The 17,219-nt window shown below is 57.1% G+C and overlaps 1 protein-coding gene across 3 annotated transcripts; it reads right to left on the reverse strand.

The window, feature by feature from the left end:
• Window positions 1–1,940: 1,940 nt before the first annotated feature.
• Window positions 1,941–16,991, reverse strand: FAM78A (family with sequence similarity 78 member A). 3 transcript variants are annotated; one of them, XM_064490623.1, is made up of 4 exons: window positions 16,038–16,991; window positions 4,616–5,140; window positions 3,567–3,774; window positions 1,941–2,932 (listed from the first exon to the last, which is right to left on the reverse strand). In XM_064490623.1, the coding sequence occupies exons 1-4, from the start codon at window positions 16,358–16,360 to the stop codon at window positions 2,720–2,722; spliced, it is 1,269 nt and encodes a 422-aa protein (XP_064346693.1). In that variant the 5' UTR covers window positions 16,361–16,991; the 3' UTR covers window positions 1,941–2,719. The 3 variants fall into 3 exon arrangements, with proteins under 3 accessions (XP_064346693.1, XP_064346694.1, XP_064346692.1); XM_064490624.1 differs by having other exon boundaries at window positions 2,790–3,201; XM_064490622.1 differs by having other exon boundaries at window positions 2,790–3,774.
• Window positions 16,992–17,219: the final 228 nt, after the last annotated feature.

Genomic DNA, 17,219 nt, shown 5'->3' on the forward strand with positions numbered 1-17,219 from the left:
CTGCAGCTGCCAATAAGCTGTCTCCCTCTTGGACACAAATGGGGTTTCCTCTAGGCCTCAGGTCCTAACTTACAGTGAGTCTTTGTCCAGAGCAGAGGGTGGTCTCTACCCAGTAGTGACTTTCGAGGTGGGAGGGGTCGCCGTGTGCCTGCTTCTCCCAGACGTCGTGGGGCAGGTGGGCCTGTCCCAACCCTGGCGGCCGGCTCACCCAGGCCTTGGCTCCCGGCGGGGGGACACCGCGGCAGCTGTCTGGAGCCTGGTGTCTGGGTCTCATCCCAGTCTGGGATTTCTAAATTTAACCTGCTATCAGCTTGAGAGGCTGGAGGGCTTCCTAAATGTGTGACTAAATGCCACTTGGAATCCACTTTACTTGTACTCACCCTCCCTGCACATCCCCCTCCCAAATGTCACCCCCAAATGCAGGCAGCCATCTGAGCGTCCTCGCATGTCAGGGTGAAGATTCAGACGCCTGAGCAACTCGGTCCTGATGGGATCCAGCTCAGCTTCCTCCTGCCACACACGCACGTTCTCGCACGCACACGCACGCACACACGCATGCGCATGCATACACACCATGGTCTCACGGGCAAAGCTCAGGAGCTAACTCCACAGTCGAAAGCCAGACCACGCCAGCGAGTTGCACCACCCATAAGCCATCTGGGTGGAGGGCGGCCAGCAGAGTCCGTTATGCAATTTCCTGCTTTGGTGTCTCAGGCCCCGGAGACAGGATGCAGAATGCCGTTGGGTTGCTGCAGTGTGCGAAGCCCAGGGGAGAAACCAAATACCCAGTGCCCAGAGTGAAGGGGGCCCCCTTGTCCTTTGTGGCGATGCTGAGAGGCCACCGCCCACCCGGCGGACCAGCCTGTGTCCTGCAGCTGACCGGGCAGCGCCTCAAAGGGAAGGAGCAGGCTCACCGTGGGCTGCAGAGATCTGACGACACAAAAAACTTCCTGTGCTGGGAGGAAGGCATTTCCTGCCTAGGGAACTCAGGACCGAGTGAGCCACCGGCAGGAGGCCTTCTTATGAATAGGAACTGTTGATTATTGAGCACCGAATGTGTGCTGCACAGTGACATGCCGAGGCTGAGAGCACACAGCGGGAAGGTCTGGGCCCGGGGCCGGGGTTCAAATCCTCGCTCTGCCTCTTCCCAGGTGCGTGGCTTGGGCAGCTTCTTGACTTCTGTTCGCCCTTAATTTCCTCATCTGTGAAATGGGCGTCAGGATAACACCTGGTGTGTTGGGATTCACTGAGTTAACACCCAGAAACCGAGTAGCATAGTGTGTTCTCACCACATCTGCCAGGAGATGGCTGGCTACCACCCATCTTCCAAACAAGGTAAGTGGGACTCAGAAGGGCTCAGTGTCTTGTTCAAACTCACAACAATGGCCTTGAATCTGTGGTCCACCTTTAGAGCCCACATGGCCCCAGGACCTGCCCCACCTCCCATCCTTCCATAAGAAAGTTCCAGTAGAAGGAAAAGACATTTACTGTCGGTGCTTTGACCCCACACAACCCCTTTCCCCGGCTGTGGGGCAGGGCATGTCATATGTCGACATTGTCCCAGAAGCTGTTCCTCCATATGGAAACGGGCTTGCAAGTCTGTGCGTAAGGACCCAGTGGAAACACTAACCCCCCCTTGCCACACAGGTTGTTACTGCTTGCCAGAAAGCCGAGCTGCCCCCAAGCCCTAGCTCCACATCTAAGTCTCCTGCCCCTCATCCACGCAGGGGCCCAGCCAGGGGGCACTTTGGGTGGGGACTGAAGTCCCAGGACTGCAGACGTCAGCCTTCCCTAGGTTCTTCTGGGCCCTTAGCACCAGAACCCCTGGGCTGCAGCCATGCGCCCACCCTCCCTAATACGTTCACTCCCTGGGCCGGAAACAGGGCCATCAACCCCAGAATGAACCGCTGCTTCAGAAACATCCAGACCCTGGCCAGGCCTACTTTAAAATTACATTTTATTTCTCTTTGTGAATGTTTGTTGTTGTTGTTGTTAAAAAGATTCATTTTACATTTTCTTCAAGAGTCTTGTGCCTCCTGGTAAGTGCACTGGTTTGTTTTCACAGTACTCTCCACGACCATGGACGGTCCTTATTGCTGGCGGAGTGTGTCCACGCCAGGGAGGGGGACACCAGAGGGGTCGGGGACCCAGGTAAGACGCCTGGGGCCTGTGCTCCATGAGGGAGGAGGCCAAGGGAGCAAGCTGAGCTGAGCATCCTCAGCTGGACCTACGGCCCCCGCGGGGTCTTCCCAGCCCTGTCTTCAGAGAGGCTGGGAGGGGCAGAGAGGACGGGGCTGGTGGGGGGTGGGGATGAGCCAGGGAGCAAGCTGAGCTGGGGGCCTGGGCATGCGGTAGGCCGAGGTGGAGGCAGCCAGAGCAACAGCGCCCCTCCAGGTGGGCACAGCGCTGGCCCCGTCGAGGGGGCCTGCTCACACCCAGGGAGTGTGGGCTTGGGGGGCTCCGCCCGAAACAGCTTGGGACCACCCCTTACTGCTCCTTCCCGCTCCCACCCCACCTCCAGTAAGAACTCCTTAGTGATGACCCAGCCCGAACCAGAACTCTGGGTCCTGACCCCTCGCCCAGGGCCCTTTCTCCTATTTAGTGCAAGAAAGACCTGAGTGCAGAGAAGGGCCATGCCACCGAGGGGCCAGGTCCCGTCCACGGCGGCCCCTCCCCAGCCTGTCCCCAGAGGTAGAGCGGGGAACCATCGTCCCCCTCACTAGAGGCCATGGCCTCTCTGGGTGGCAGGGCCTCCAAACACACCAAGGGGAACCGGCAGTTTCCAGAGGGAAGGTCCCCGGCCTGACAGGGGTCCCCCAAGCACCAGGCTGGCAGCCGGCCGCACAAAGCTGTTTCTGGCCCAGTTGTTCCAGGATAGCTGCACGCCTCCCATCAGGAGCGGGCTCGGGAGATGGCTGGACATTAAGCACCCCTTGAATAAATACAATATCACGTGGATAAAGGAGCAGAGCAAGGATTCAGTGACCGGCGCCCTCCCACACTGTCACCGGGACTCCTACAAGTGGCTCATCTGCAGCAGAAATGGATTATTTTTCTTATCTGACAGTTTTCTGTGCTTGAATATTATTAGTCTGAATGAGGGGCCCAGGTGGTGTAGCTGTGGGTTTGGCAAGCTTGGAGGAAGGGGCTTTAGCTGGGTGTCCCCTCAGCTCCTGCAAGCAGCCTTCAAGGCAGACATTGCTTAAAAAAAAAGAGAGAGAGAGAGAGAGAAAAAAAGCTTGGCGACACTCAGGCCCAAGTCCTGGGGCTCCCACAGGCCAGGTCCCGAGGGAGGGTGGCCTCGAGGACTGGCCTTACTGTCCCAGACCAGCCTCAAGCCCAGTCCCCTCAGTCCCCCAGCCCTGGGCCCTGGTCTGCTCCTTCGAGGCCGGGCAGCAAGAGTCTACCTCCTGCCTCCCCAGCCTTCCCAGAGCCAGGAACACCGATCTTTGGGTGCCCCGCACCTCCAGCACGTGGTGCTCAGAGCCTGTCGGCAGCCCGCCCCCAGAGCGCCTGGGAGGGGCGTCCCTGAGAAGGTGCGGGGAAGGAGGTGTGGGCCCTTTTACCTGTGAACTGCAGCTGGGTAAGGTGGCTGGCCCTCCAGGCGTTTGGGACCAGTGGAGATGGAAACAGAAAAGCTGCGCACTTAGATGTGCCCGCAGGCCTGTCTGAGGATGGGCGCTGAGGACTGAGATGGGGACGTTCCCTGGGCTCAGCCTGTAACTCACAGGACCCTCCCTCTCTCCTCCTAGACACACTGGAGGCAAGTTCCGGCTGCAGAGAAGAGAGGAGAGAGAAGCCCCTGGCCGACCTACCCTGGGCCCGAGCTCACAGCCCTTCTCTGCAGGCACGGGGTAGGGCGGGGGGTGTTCTAGCCAGGGTGGGGAGAAGGGGCTTTTTAGACAGAGTCCGTGGTTTCGGCTCTGCTAAAACGAAAGAATAAGCAGCTGGTTTTAGATCTAAATCTGCACCCCGGGCCCTTCCGCTGACACGCGGGCGGCGGGGCTCAGGTGCACCTTTCTCTCGTCCCTAACCCAACCCCCTCCTCCCTCACCTCTGGCAGAAGATGAAAAGTCCAGTAGAAAAGAGATCCTGCTTTCTTTGTTTCAGGGTTTTTTTCTTTAAATTCAGCTTAAGGCAAAAGTTTGGCAAAGCAAGTCTACATAAGGCCGCGTGACGGAGGACGAGGGGGAGCTGCCGGGGAGGGGCCGCCACACCCGCAATCAGCCGGGGCAGGCGCCCACCAGGCTCACCACCAGCTCCTCCTCGTCCCACCCCTGAGCCTCGTGAAGAGGCGTTAAAAAAAAAAAGAACTGAAAAAAAGCAGTTGTTCCAGGGACTCTGTCGCAAGTGAATGACTGAAGTCGCGAGGGGAGGAGAGCAGACCCAAGAGGACACCGAGGGCCACGTGGGCTGGTCGGTCCCCCCTGGGTCTCCCCTGCCCCGGGAAGCAGGTTCCGGGAGGACGGGGGCACCTGGGGGGCGTTCGCACAGTGAGACCCGCCCGCTGGACAAGGTAGAAAGGTTGTACTTTGCTGAATGACTGCGGAGTCCCTGTGGGTTTTGGAGCAGGGTTATTATTTGGGTGTAACCTTGGGGGCGCCCTGGCTGTTACCGGTGCTTGGGCGGGATCACCACCAGCGGCTGCCCGTACTTGGGCCGCCACATGAGGACCTGAGCGTCGTTGGCGTTGGGCTTGACCAGGGCGCTGGGCGGGATCGGCTCGTTCTTGCTCAGGATTTTGGGCTGGTCCTGGGCGATGGGCTCCCGCAGCCGGGCGCGCTGGCCCAGGGGCCGGTTGGGGTTCACCTCGATGCTGAGCTGCATGCGCCAGTGAAGCGTCTGCAAGATGATCATGTCATTGGTGGAGGTGTTGGTGGCCACCAGCCACGTGGTGAAGCTCTGGTCCCGGTAGATGTTGGTCAGTTTGGCCACGTTGCTCTCGCTGACGGGCACGGCCCACGTGACACTTGGGTAAAAGTTGTCGTTCATGCTGATGATGAACTTGGAGTCTCTCTTGGTGGGGCCCACGATGGTGCAGGTCTCTGTGGTGTTGCCGTACCAGGGGTAGTTCACCCCGTCCGAGTCGCTGATGGCCTCAATCTTGCCTTCCTGGAGGTCCGGGAGCTCCCAGCTGGACCTGAGGACAGGAAGGCCAGTTTACTCAGCCAGCCACCCACCTACAGGCTCTTCTTCCAAGTCCCTCTACCCATGGGGCTTACCTCCCGGGGGGGACCAGACAGTAAACAGACACCCAACATCATGTTGGGGAAACGGGGCTCCCCGAGACACAGCCACCCTCAAAAGCCACATCCTGTTCTCTTGCATCATCTCAAGTTGGTCTCCCCCTCCACCCCCGGAAACCGTTGTAAATGGGGCTGGATTCCAGCTGGGCTTCAGGAAGCCCTAGCTGCCCCTGCCCCCAGGGGGACATGTCCATGGAGGGGCCTGGCAGTGGTGCACAGTGACGGGGAGCCCCAACATGTGCTGTGCCCTCCACCCCGTGTCCCAGTGGCTGGTAGGATGGCCACAGGCAGCCCTGAGATCTTGGTTAGGGCGGAGGCCACTGGCCCTGGGAGGCTAGGGTAGGGGTCTCTCCTGACCACGCAGGGCGTTCAGGCGGCCTGGATGGGACTGCAGGCGACAGTGAGTTTCTTTCTCACTTTAGGGGCCCAAAGAAGGCTTCAGAGCCCAGTGGCCATGGAGTCGGCACATCTGGGAGTGATTCCAGCCCCTTCTTTGACCAGCATGTGACTCTGGTCAAACACCCACCCTCCCTGAGCTTCGCTGTCTTCACCTGTGACAAGCACTGCCACCTGCTCCCTCCCCCAGCACCGGGGTGAGGGGCCGGCAACCAGCGCCCGGCGCCCTCACTCAGGCTCCGGCCCCTCAGCTCTACATCTCCTCCACCACACGTGGGTCTGGGCTTCCTGGCCCTCTGCCCAGCCACAGCCAGCACTGGGAGCAGTGCCCCCTTCTCCCCGGTGCCCACCCTCTCCCCGGCCTTCTGCTCATGCCCGCCTAGAAAAGGAAGCACAGCACAGCCAGAATTGCTCCCGCCTGGTTGGCCCCTGTCTTTGGAGCCGTAGAAACCAAGAAAACCTAACCAGCCCCATCTCAAAACACCGCACGCAGTCCCAGCCTCGGGGTCAGCTTTTCAGTCAATGCCTCCTGGCCTTGCAGCAGCTGCCAGAAAACCTGCACTCGCAGCTTCGGGCCGGCCTGAGTACCAACAGCACTTGGTCAGCCCGACTTGCTCAGCTTTCTTGGGGCAGAAGAAAGCAGCCGGGCTATCGGGAGCTCAGACCCAGGAAACCCACCAGCCTTGCCAAAAGTCTCAGCCTCCCTCTCACTAGTGTGAGACCCTGGGCAAAATCCCAGCCCTCCCTAGACCCCAGATTCATCACACACACCCCACCTGGGGTCATGGAAGGATGCGGGCAGGAACATGCCAGCCCAGGGCGGGGCGCAAGGCAAATGCCAGTGTTTGGTGGCTACTAGCACTGTGTCGTTACTGTTGTTGCTATAATAATAACTCTCAGGTAGAAGAGGATGCTGGTCTGTCCCAAGTTGCTCTGAGGACACATGTGGCTGGAGGCACAGCAGCATCTGGGAAGCCCACCCCTTGAAGACTCAACAATCACACCCACCCTCCTAGACCACTAAAGTAAGGCGAGCGGGAGTGTGGGTCTTTCTCCCAAGGCGATGCAGCTAAGCAGTGAGGCCTGGGCTCCTGCCATATCTAACCTCAGGACACTTTGCCCCCGGAACCCTGCACACCTGTGTACACCAGCGGTGCTTTCCAGAATACACTACTTTACAAAATGCATTCCTGGTTATGGCAGCATTACTCACAGTAGCGAAAAGGTAGAAACAACCCAAGTGTCCATCGACAGATGATGGATAAAGTGTGGTCCATCCGTATGATGGAATATTATTCAGCCTTTAAAAAGGAAATCCTGACACAGACTTTACAACATGGATGACCCTTGAAGACATTATGCAAAGTGAAATAAGTCAGACGCAAAAGGACAAGTACTGTATGAGTCCACTTATGTGAGGTCCTGAGAGTAATCAGATTCAGAGAGACAGGAAGTAGAAGGGAGGTTGCTGGGGAGCAGAGGGAGGGACATGGGGTGCAGAGCTTCAGTTGGGGAAGATGAAAAAGATGCACAACAATGTGGATGCACTTAATGCCACTGAACTTAAAAATGGCTAAAATGGTCAATTTTACGTATATCCTATCACAGTTTAAAAAATGCATTCCCCTACTAAAATGCATCGTTTAATGTTAGCCGTGAACAAACTTGGGGCCCACTACAGGAGGAATGACTAAGAATGCAATTTTGCTAATTCTTCTGTTTACTTCATTAAAAAGGTCACAAATTAGGGTAACACCTGCCTAGTAGGCCATCTTCTGCCCGGGGCCCTGAACTCATCAGACTCCAAGGGAGGAGGTAACAGTCCTAAGCCGGCGGGTTCGGCTCCCCGCCAGGGACAGGCACCGTGAACGGGAGAAGGGGTCAGAGTCCCCGCACTGAATTTCTCAGATGCCTGTGTCCCACTCGTGCCCAGCCTCCCACCGTGGAAGGCACCCCCTTGTCCTCTCACAGTGGTTACGCTTGCTCGTAAAAGTCTTTTTTAGGCAGAAAGCCATCTTGTTAAAGGACCCTTCCTCTTGCCTTGGGGGTTTCACTTCCTAAGAGCCGGCTGGTTTGGGGAAGCAGAGCTTAATACCAGAATGGCCTCTCTCTCTCTGTCAGCCTCTGACCCCAGCTTCGGGCTTCCTCCCCAGTCCCTCCTCCCAGCCCCCAAGTGCCTGGGCCCTGGCGCAGTCACAGACGGGTGACAGTTCTCATGAGCTGGCAGACAGACAGCCGGGGCTCATGTGGGCTATTACTCAGAACCAGGGCCACGGGTGTCTGTTTTCAAATCATCACAGGCCAGCTGGGCTGGCCCTGGTCCCTGTGGTCCAGTCTCCCCATCGAGGCAGTGGAAGGTGGCTAATGGCACAGCTCCTGAGGGATGCAGAGCAGCCCCAGGTCCAGGCTCCGCCTGGCCACGAGCTCTGACCAAGTCACAAATCTCTGAGCTGCCCTGTCTCATCCATTCACTGCGGGTAATCCTACCCACCTTGCAAGGCTTTTCATGAAAGGTGTTGATATATACTACCTGGTACGCAGTAAACAGCAAACCATGGAAACTTTGGGAGACCTCTTGAGGCAGGCGCGCCTCTAACACTGTAGGATTTGCCAGCCCTAATGTGACCTGAAGCCCTTTTGACCTCATTTATGTTTTCAGACTATCCACGCTCTGAAAGGAACGATTCCACCCAGTTACTGCCTCTAAGACTTCCTGTTGGTTCTGGAATGACCTTGGGCTTCAAGGCAGACCCTGGGGTTTTCTGCTCCAGGGGTGGAGGGGTGAGCTCAGACCCCAGCCCTGCACACCCTGAGCCTTCTTGTTGGCACGAGGAGGGGACAGTACAGGCTCTGATGCATGGATGCCACCAAAAGGTGTAGGCAAGGCTCCCAGCTCTGTGCCGGCGCACCCCCGCTCAGTCCCCGGGTCTGTGTGGAGGAGGGGGACTTTGTGAACATGAGCAAATGCCCATTTCTGCCCCAGTGCAGACCCCAGCGGGGGGGTCATGTCAGGCCGCCCACAGGTAAGCAGGAGGCTCTGGTCTCTCCCGTGTCCTTCCCCTTTGCTTGCCGGCCTGCACTGGTCTTTAGGACAACACTGGCTCCAGAACATGTGGGACCAGTGCAAAGTGAAAACACCAGGCCCCTTGTTCAAAAATTAAGAATTTCATTGTGGTGACAGCAGAGCACTGAACACAGAGCATGGAGCACAAGGCCCAGTGGGACTGAGCGGTCCCCACGCCCGAGAAACTGGCCCGCTTCCGTGGGCATGCTCACACTCCTGCCCTCGTGCCAGAGGTGTGGGAACCCCGAGGACAGCGGGCAAGCCCAGGCTTGAAGCGGAACCCCAGAATGCTTTCTGGGGACCCTCGCAGCCTGTCTGAAACTGACTCTTCAGCTCCCCTTGACGCCCGTTCCTTCTGCAGCCACACTGCCATGCGCTCAACAGTCGTTCTCAGGGACCCGCCGCTGACACTGTCCACCGCGCTGGGAAAGGGCTGCACAGAGCTGCCGACCGAGTCAGCATCTCTCTTAAGCCTGCCATGACTCCCCGAGGCCTTGAAAGCCAGATGCAGGTGAAGCCAAGAGTCACTCGTGTACACACACACACACACACCACGCCACGCCACGCCAGTCCTCCCCAGGCTCCAGACCTACCAGCCCTTCCTCTAACAGGCTGTGCCCCTCCCGACTCAGGGCCCCTGCCTCCTGTCATGGCTGAGGCTGTCAGTATGACTGATGGTGTTTTATAGAGGAGAGCTGGAGACGAGAGGTCTGGCCCAGGGCCACAGAACTGGGAAACCACCAGGCAGGAGCCACAGCCTGAGTGAGCTCTTACCCACAGCCTCCAACAGCCCCTCACCCAACATACACACATATGCACGCACACACATACATGAACACACACACACACACAGACTCCAAGCAGCATGACTGACCAAGAGTGTGAGTCTGAAGGCGTTACAGAAAGGCCTTCCCCGGAGACCAGAGAAGGTGTTGAGGCTGTGACGAAGGGCACCCACGGGGGCTGGGGAGGGTCACCCTGTGGCTCCAGGCCCCGCCACCGGCCAGGAGCTGGCCCTGCCTCTCGGTGGAGGGTGAAGGAAACCAGGGATGCCCAGAGGCCAGAGGTGTGCCTCAGAGGGGAGGGGACGGACTTGACCCTCCTGTGACCTTGGCCCAGCGGGAGCACACCGTTCCCAGCTGCTTCACCCCAGGAAGGGGCAGCGAGCCTGGACCTGGGTGCTCTCCTGGGTGCAGATGGCCCCTCATGCCCCCGTGGGCCCCGCCTCTCCTAGGCTCTATGACTGTATTTTCGTCTCTGGACTCCAGAGCTGGACCATCCCAGCCCACATGGTCTCAGAGCAGAGTTCCCAAACTTCACATCTCTTTCCTCATTTTGGTCCTGTCTACATAGCTCCTGTGTTATCACTCACTTAATTTTTTTCCTTAAAATTAATCACATTTTTAAAAACTCAACTAAATTTAGTTTTTCCTAAGATGCACTTTTAAAATAACAGGCTGGATATGCTAGGCACAGATAGATTTTTTTCTAATATACGTTAGAATAAATACGTTGCTTTAAATTATAATTACACTTAGGCTTAAACGGGTTCACCTAAGTATTATTTCACATCGCACAGGTGGCGGGCACACTGAAAGACATTTAGAGGTGGCGGTTTGAGGCGGGACGGCGAGAGGGGCTGTTCTGGGGCATGAGGCGCTTTTGCCAGCGGGTTTCAGCGCCTGCACACATGCCAGAGGGGCATTTAGGGATTAGCTCACCTGCTCCCCAATTGTACAGCGTTTACAATTTTTTTGCAATTTGCAAAAAGTTCAAAATCTGTAAAATTTTGCGATTTTCTAAGAAATGAGGCCCAAGAGCCCCCTTCCAAACCAGACTGGGACCCTGGTTTCCTAACTCCTGCCCCGGGTGGCCGCCCACTGGGCTGGCCCCCTCCCACCAGTCAGATCACCAGGCACTGGCTCCTCGAGGGAGGAGCTGGAGGTGGCCCCTCCCTGCCTGCTCCTGGGGAACCCCAAAGGACAAACACTATTTTTCCTCCCCGCTCACCCCTCTCTGCCCAGGCCTAATGTGAGGGGAAAAGGGCCCACTGTGCCTGTTTCAGTTTTTAGTTATAAAGGCAATGTTTTTCTTATAAAAAAAAGAAAAAGCAAGCTATAGAGAAGTCAATAAAGTGAGAAACGGAAGTCTTCCGGGCCTCCCCCTCCCTCGCCGAGGTTACTCACCACATTACACTCTGGTAAACAGCCTTCTAGAGCTTGTTCCCTGCACATCCACGCAGTCAGTATACGTCCCAATGCTTAACAAAAATGGGCTCCTGCCCTATATATTTTACTTTTTTTCTAATGCAACGATGCTAATACAGTAAGAATCTCAGGCTGCTCCTCCTCATGTAGCAGCCTTGTCCTGTTCTGCTCTGTGGACAAAGCCCAGTGTCACCCCCACTGATGGACACTTGGGTTGCTCATGGCTCTTTGGGATTATGTACCGTGCTGGAGCTTCTGTCCCCACACAGACATCCTTCCGCCCTGCTTCCTCCTTCACGTATTCGTTAATTCATTTGTTCAGTAGATAATTTTTTGTGTGCCTACTACATGCCAGGCACTGGGACAGGGGCTCAGTTTCTGCAAAACAGACCTTAGAAGTAGAAGGGCAGCATTGAAGGGCATGTGTACTTGAAATTGTGGTAGATAAAGCTCACCTTCCAGAAGCTGCCCAAACTCTACCCCCACAAACAGCATGGGAGGCTGTCCAACCCCCAGCCCCCTTGCCCAACACCAGGCATTACTGGTCTTTTTCATTTTTACCCAGATGCGATCAGCGGGGAGAAAAAAAAAAAGAAAAAGCAGCTCCATATTTAATTGGCCATTTCCCTGATCACTGCAGCCATCGGTGCCTCCTAGCACGTCTCTGGGAGCCTCCAGCCTTTGTTTTCGGCCTTCGGAAGGTAAGGACTGGCACGCTGGCTTGGCTGGGCCTGGTCCAGGGGGAGTTCTTTGGGGACCGGGCGGCACCCCCGTCAACTTCCTCCCACCCCAAAGCCTGGAAACCAGGACTTCCCTCTCTCGCCTGCCTCCACCAGGCCCCGCAGATGGGGGAGACCAGACCGCCTTCCGGTCGCAGAAAGGAAGCATCATCCTCAATTGTTCCGCACGGGGCGGCTCAGGAAGAGGCCACGTGGTCACCAGGGCCATTCCTCCTGGCCTGGCCCCAGGCCCCCTGGGGCAGAGCAAGCCTCCTGGGGCAAGTGGCCTGACCATAAAATGAGGACCTCAGGGGGTCCTTGGGAGACGGGAAGCTGGGGCAGCCTCATGCTGTGGGCGGGTGTGTGTAACCCAACCCAGGAGAAGAAAGAACAGTGACAACTCCAACCCAGCAAGCTCTGCTGACTCTGCCGGTGACACTACTGGTGACTGCTTACTCGTTACGCTAGGGAGAGCAACCACGTGTCCGGGGCTTGGGTGTTCACCAGGCACCGCACTAGTTCCCATCACGCACTGTTTCACCTAGTCCTCACGACAGCCCCAACAGGAGGGACTCCTCTCCCCACCTCATAGAGGGAAACAGCGAGGCTCAGAGAGGTTGCCAGCCAGGCCCAAGGAGGCCACACTCATCTATGGTGGAGCCACTGCCCGCCGGACAAGGACACAGGAGGTGGCACTGTCAGCCCAGAGAGACTCCATCCCTTGAGCGGCCCTCCTCCCCTCAGCCCGCCCCTTGGCAGAACCCCGAGCCAGAAGCTGGCATTGGCCTTGGCCATGGGCCAGATCCCTCGGGGGCTCCAGAGAAGGGCGAGCCAGGGATAACATGGAGCATCTCCCACACAGGCGAGAAATTGTGACTTGTCACTCGGAAGACTGTGCCAGCTGACAGGTGGCAGCTGAGGATTGCGGAGGACGGGGCTGTGGAGGCAGGCGTCTCCAACGGTTTTTTGGGGGGTAGCTTTTAAAGCAACGTGGGTTGGACCCCAAACCATATAGAATGCTCTCCAGCTGGCACGAGAAAGTCACCATTTTCTAGCTCTTGTCCGTGAGAGTCGGGCATCACTGAGGTGGCCGGGTGCCTTGTTCTATTTCAAATATTTCAAATCCAGAATGTCATTCAGAAGAGTTCCCCTCCCGGATTAGAGATTAATTTCAAGCAGGGATAATGTCTGGGGGTAGTACAGGTTTCGGTTAAGCATGTGGAATTAATGTTTTTAATACAAGCCTGTTTGTCAAGAATGGAAGCCCCGACCTAACCTCAGCCGCCTGGCCGTCCCCTCCGCAGGCCACCAAAGCCCAGTGTGTGGGTGTCATTTTAAGGATTCAGACTGTCTGGGTCTAGCTAGCTCAGCAGTTCTCAACCAGGGATGACTTTGCACCCCTCCCGGGGACATTGGGCGATATCTGGAGACATTTTTGGTTGTCAGGACACAGGGACAGGAGGCTGCTGGCATTGAGTGGGTAGAGACCAGGGACACTGCTCAATGCCCTGCAACACCCAGGGCAGCCCTGGTCCCGGCAAGGTTAGGGGACAGTTCCAGGTAGCCTGCGGTTGCCAGTCAGTCCCACCGCTCACCGCCCTCACTTTCTTTTACATCTCGAGGCTTCAAAACATGTAGAAGGCTTGTTACCACAGGAGGCTCGGGGTAGGGGAGCCGGAAAGGGCTTTTACATCACAGCAAAATGCTTCCATTTACATTTAAGCAGGAGCAGCCACCAGGCTCTTTCTAAACAAGCCTCTCACTTGCAGAAGGCACCCGTTGAATGCAGAGCCTCCCCGTGGGCTGGAGGAACCGTGCTATTTGGTAATTCAGTGTCTTAATAAAATTTTGTTGACAAATAATCGATCGAGCAGCTTGCAACCCAGCATTTCAGCCGTAGGGCCGTCACCTACACCTGTCCTCTCCCCGAATCCTCAGCCCACGGGGAGTTCTGAGCCGCGCACACAGATGGCAAAGCCGAAACTCCAAGAGGTGACTTGTCGAAGCCCGAGAGCCAGCCCTGGGCAGTCACTCTGACTCCAGGGCCCAAGCCCATTAATGACCAATCCACTCTGCTCCTCTAAGGAGCCTCGAATTCTGCCTTTCTCCGGGGCTGGTCCCGTCCCAAATGGGAACCCAGTGGACCCAGGAGAGTGAGATGTGCTGGACACAGAGAGAGAGCCCTGGGTTGAAGGCGCGTCCCAAGAAAGGGAGGGAATAAAGAGGAAACAAATGGAGAGGAAGGAAAACGGCCTTCAACCACTTAAAAAAGAATTGTTCATGACTTACACTACTGTTAAATTCTTAAAAGTCAGGGAGTGGGCCTGTATAGAAGACGAAGACCAGGGCTGGGGAGAAAATTAAATACAAGGAGTAATTTACGTCTGTCCGAATTCTGTTGTTTCAGCCACGATTCTCAGCTCATGACAGATACCATCCCCCCATCCCCATCTGATTGAAGAATAATCACAGTAATAACGCTAAAGACGACAGCCACTAGCAGTAAGTGTGTACCGCGGACTTGGCATAGTGCTGACCGCTGGACTAATGTCATCTCCTGTAATTCAATAAGCCATGCTGCAAGGGCTATGACTGGCCCCAGTTTTGCAGACGAGGAAACCGAGGGTCAGAGTGGCTAAGGTCACACCCTGGAAAGTGGCAGAGCCTGGACTCCCGCCCAGGTCGGCTTGACTGCAGTCTAGGTGTGCACTGGATTCCTCTAACCAGGAACCAAGGACTTGCACAAAGAAAGGTCATCCCAGGTCTCCTGATGCAGGCCTGCCTCCAGCAATAGTGCCCGCACATTCTCAGAGCCTGGAGATTCTGCAGCCCCATGTGCACAGATAGGGAAGCTCCAAGCAGGCCTGCTCCCTCCTGCCAACAGCCCTCATCCATCTCTCTAGAACTTAGTCCCTTTAATTCTCCCCAACTTTCTTCCTCCTGGCGCTTGTATCTTTCCAAGAAGGACCCTCTGGCTTCCCTACTCTTTCTAGGGAAGAAAGCAGGCTTAGCCTAAAAGCCCTAGAAAAACCTTTGTGTCTTGCCAGTTGTCCCAGATGTCTTGCAAAGCCTGAGAAATTTTCAGGCTTAAGACTTCTTAGGAAAAGGTCCACACCAAATAACTAAGAATCAGGTTTCCCTTCTTGGAGTGGAAAGTCAGCCCCGCGCCTGGTTTAATAGCCACTCTGAGAATTAAAGACATGGATGTAGACGTCAGGTTGACGGAGGGGAGTGGACGAGTGTCCCGATATGCCCCAAGTGCACCTCTGGGGCGGCCATGGTTACACCTAGCTTTAGCTTTTCCATGGTTCTCCTGTTTCCCTGGTAATTTCAGAGTCATTAAGTGGAGAAGCCATAAGATATGTCCCCTCCCCACCCCCTCTAATTTCAGGTGGCCCAAGATGTTCTTAAATCAGTGAAGAGTGCCAAGTCTTGAGGAAAGCCCCCCCGTTCCTCACTTGCAGGACTGGGAGTGATGCTACCCAGGCGGACCCTGAGAGGCAGGCTGGGGGACAGTGTCCGTGGCCAGTCACCGCGTCAAGCTGAGGGGGCTGGCCTCGGGACGTGCCTGGCGCTCTCAGAAGGGTCCTCATGCTCAGAAACAGCTGTTGTCACCTCCCTGTCTTCGGGGGCCCTTCCACACCCAGGATGACCATCTCTAGGGTCAAGGAACATGCCAAAAGGGATGGCCAGGGGCCGCACCGAGAGCTACATTTTCCTGGGAACATTTTGCAGACCAGGCTGGAGAGAAGAGGCCGGTGGGCTCCTGTCAGCTGTCAGCGGCCCAGTGGAGCCTTCTGGACACTGACACTAGATGTCTACATAACGTGGCCTCCTGCCTGGGAGAGAGAAAACACTGCACCGGAAAGCAAACCGGGTTTCTAAAACTAGATGTCCTCTCAAATACGCTCTGTCCGGGACAACAGAGCATTCCCCCAGGTCCTGATGTGCCTCTGAAAGTGCCGGGGGACAAGTTCAGGCCCAACACAGAGCACAGCACACTGATTCCGGAGGCTGCAGAGGCCGGGCTCCCCTTCCCTGAGTACCCACCACGTGTGCGGGCGGAGGCCTCTCTAGTGACCCAGGACAGCACACGTGCTTTGCCAAAGAGGAACCTGGACCCAGTGGAATGTCGTCTGCTCTCAGCATCTTGCAGGGAGGGATGCAGGAACCCCGGGAGCCAGGGACGGTGGAGGGGAAGGTCCTAGAGCCGTAACCCTACTCGGAATCAACAGGCAAGCCCTCTAGGTCACCTGGCCAAGAAGGACCAGAGGCCACTGCCATGTCTGCCTAACAGCTCCCTCTGGTCCTGGCGAGAGCCCCTCTAATCCCCGACCGCACCCCCAGGCCCCCCCGCTCCCCCAGCCCGAGCAGCCCCCAAGGCTCGCCCCTGAGCAGTACTCACATGCCCTGCTCCCCATACTGGTTGTAGAACTCCATGTGGCTGCACGCCTGAATCCAGCCAACGATCCAGGTCTCCTTCTTGGGGATGGGTGGCATGACCACCTGGGCCGAGGCACGGAAGTGGGGTGTCCGGTAGCGGAGCACCACGCTGGAGGACTCATCAATGCTCGTGGGGATGGGGTCAATAGAGGCCTTCACGTCGATCACTGTGATACCTTCCCGGAAGACTCTGGCTTTGCCCCCGATGCTCTGAATACAGCCCATGGCACACAGGACCGCTCTGATCTCCAGGGAAGGCCAGCAGTCCCAGAGGAAACTGGGCATTGAGAGGATGGAGGCTGCCGGACCCAGTGCAGACAGTACTGTTCTCCAGTCTCAAATCTGAAGACCGATATCCATAGGATAGAAAATTCACTGAGTAGAAGGGGTTTGCATATCGCTACCTCGGGCCTGTTTATAAATAAGGATTTTGCTGCATCTCAAGGGCCCTGGGTTCTCTCTTCTTCTGCTAGCAGTGGACAAAAATCACCGATATTCTTTGGATTAAAAAAAGAAAAGTTTGGAGGTTAATGGATAATCATGTTGTTTAGGCATCCAGCCCTTCTGTGCCTCACACGCGGGAAACGCAGCTCCGAGATGCTCCCTGAAGTCTTCGGGTGAAAAAGGCAGATGCCGGCAGACACATAAATAAGGAAGGCTCCGTCCCCTGCGTGGTGCCGCCACCCTCGCTGCAGAAGACCGACTTCCTGCCCTTCTGCCTTCCGCACGCCCTCCGGGCACAGGCACCCGGCCGCTCGCCCAGCCCGGCCGAATCAATGGGAAAGCGGCTTCTGTTCAGTCCACCGAGGTCCGGGCGCCCTCGGGGGCTTCCAGGAGGCCAGCGCCTGGCTCGGGCCGCCCGCGGGGTCCCCGAGGAGCGCGGCGCAGCGCGGGTCCCCGTCGGCGCCCACTTGCGGGCGCGGGCCGACGCCCCCACGCGGGCGCGCCGCGTCCCCTCGCCGCTGTCGCTGTCGCCGCCCGCCGCCGTGCGGGGGCCTTAGGGCTGCGCTCCGTTCGCCGCCTGGTTCCTCGCGGCCGCCGAGGACCTGGTGGGAGGTGGAAGGGACAGGGCGTCAAGGCCCGCCTCAAAGTTGAGCCGAACTTTGCCGTGGGGGGCGCGCGGGGCGGCGACGCGTGTGCCCGG

This window comes from Camelus dromedarius, chromosome 10 (assembly GCF_036321535.1).
Source record: "Camelus dromedarius isolate mCamDro1 chromosome 10, mCamDro1.pat, whole genome shotgun sequence".
NCBI classification, from domain to species: Eukaryota; Metazoa; Chordata; class Mammalia; order Artiodactyla; family Camelidae; genus Camelus; species Camelus dromedarius.

Excerpts from the sequence above, each read along its gene's own strand:
- FAM78A (XM_064490622.1), bottom strand. The coding sequence starts at position 16,360 with ATGCCCAGTTTCCTCTGGGACTGCTGGCCTTCCCTGGAGATCAGAGCG. Across the intron at positions 5,141-16,037 it reads CAGTATGGGGAGCAGGGCAT|GTCCAGCTGGGAGCTCCCGG; the intron begins GTGAGTACTGCT and ends TCCTGTCCTCAG. Across the intron at positions 3,775-4,615 it reads GTGATCCCGCCCAAGCACCG|CCGGAACTTGCCTCCAGTGT; the intron begins GTAACAGCCAGG and ends TCTTCTCTGCAG.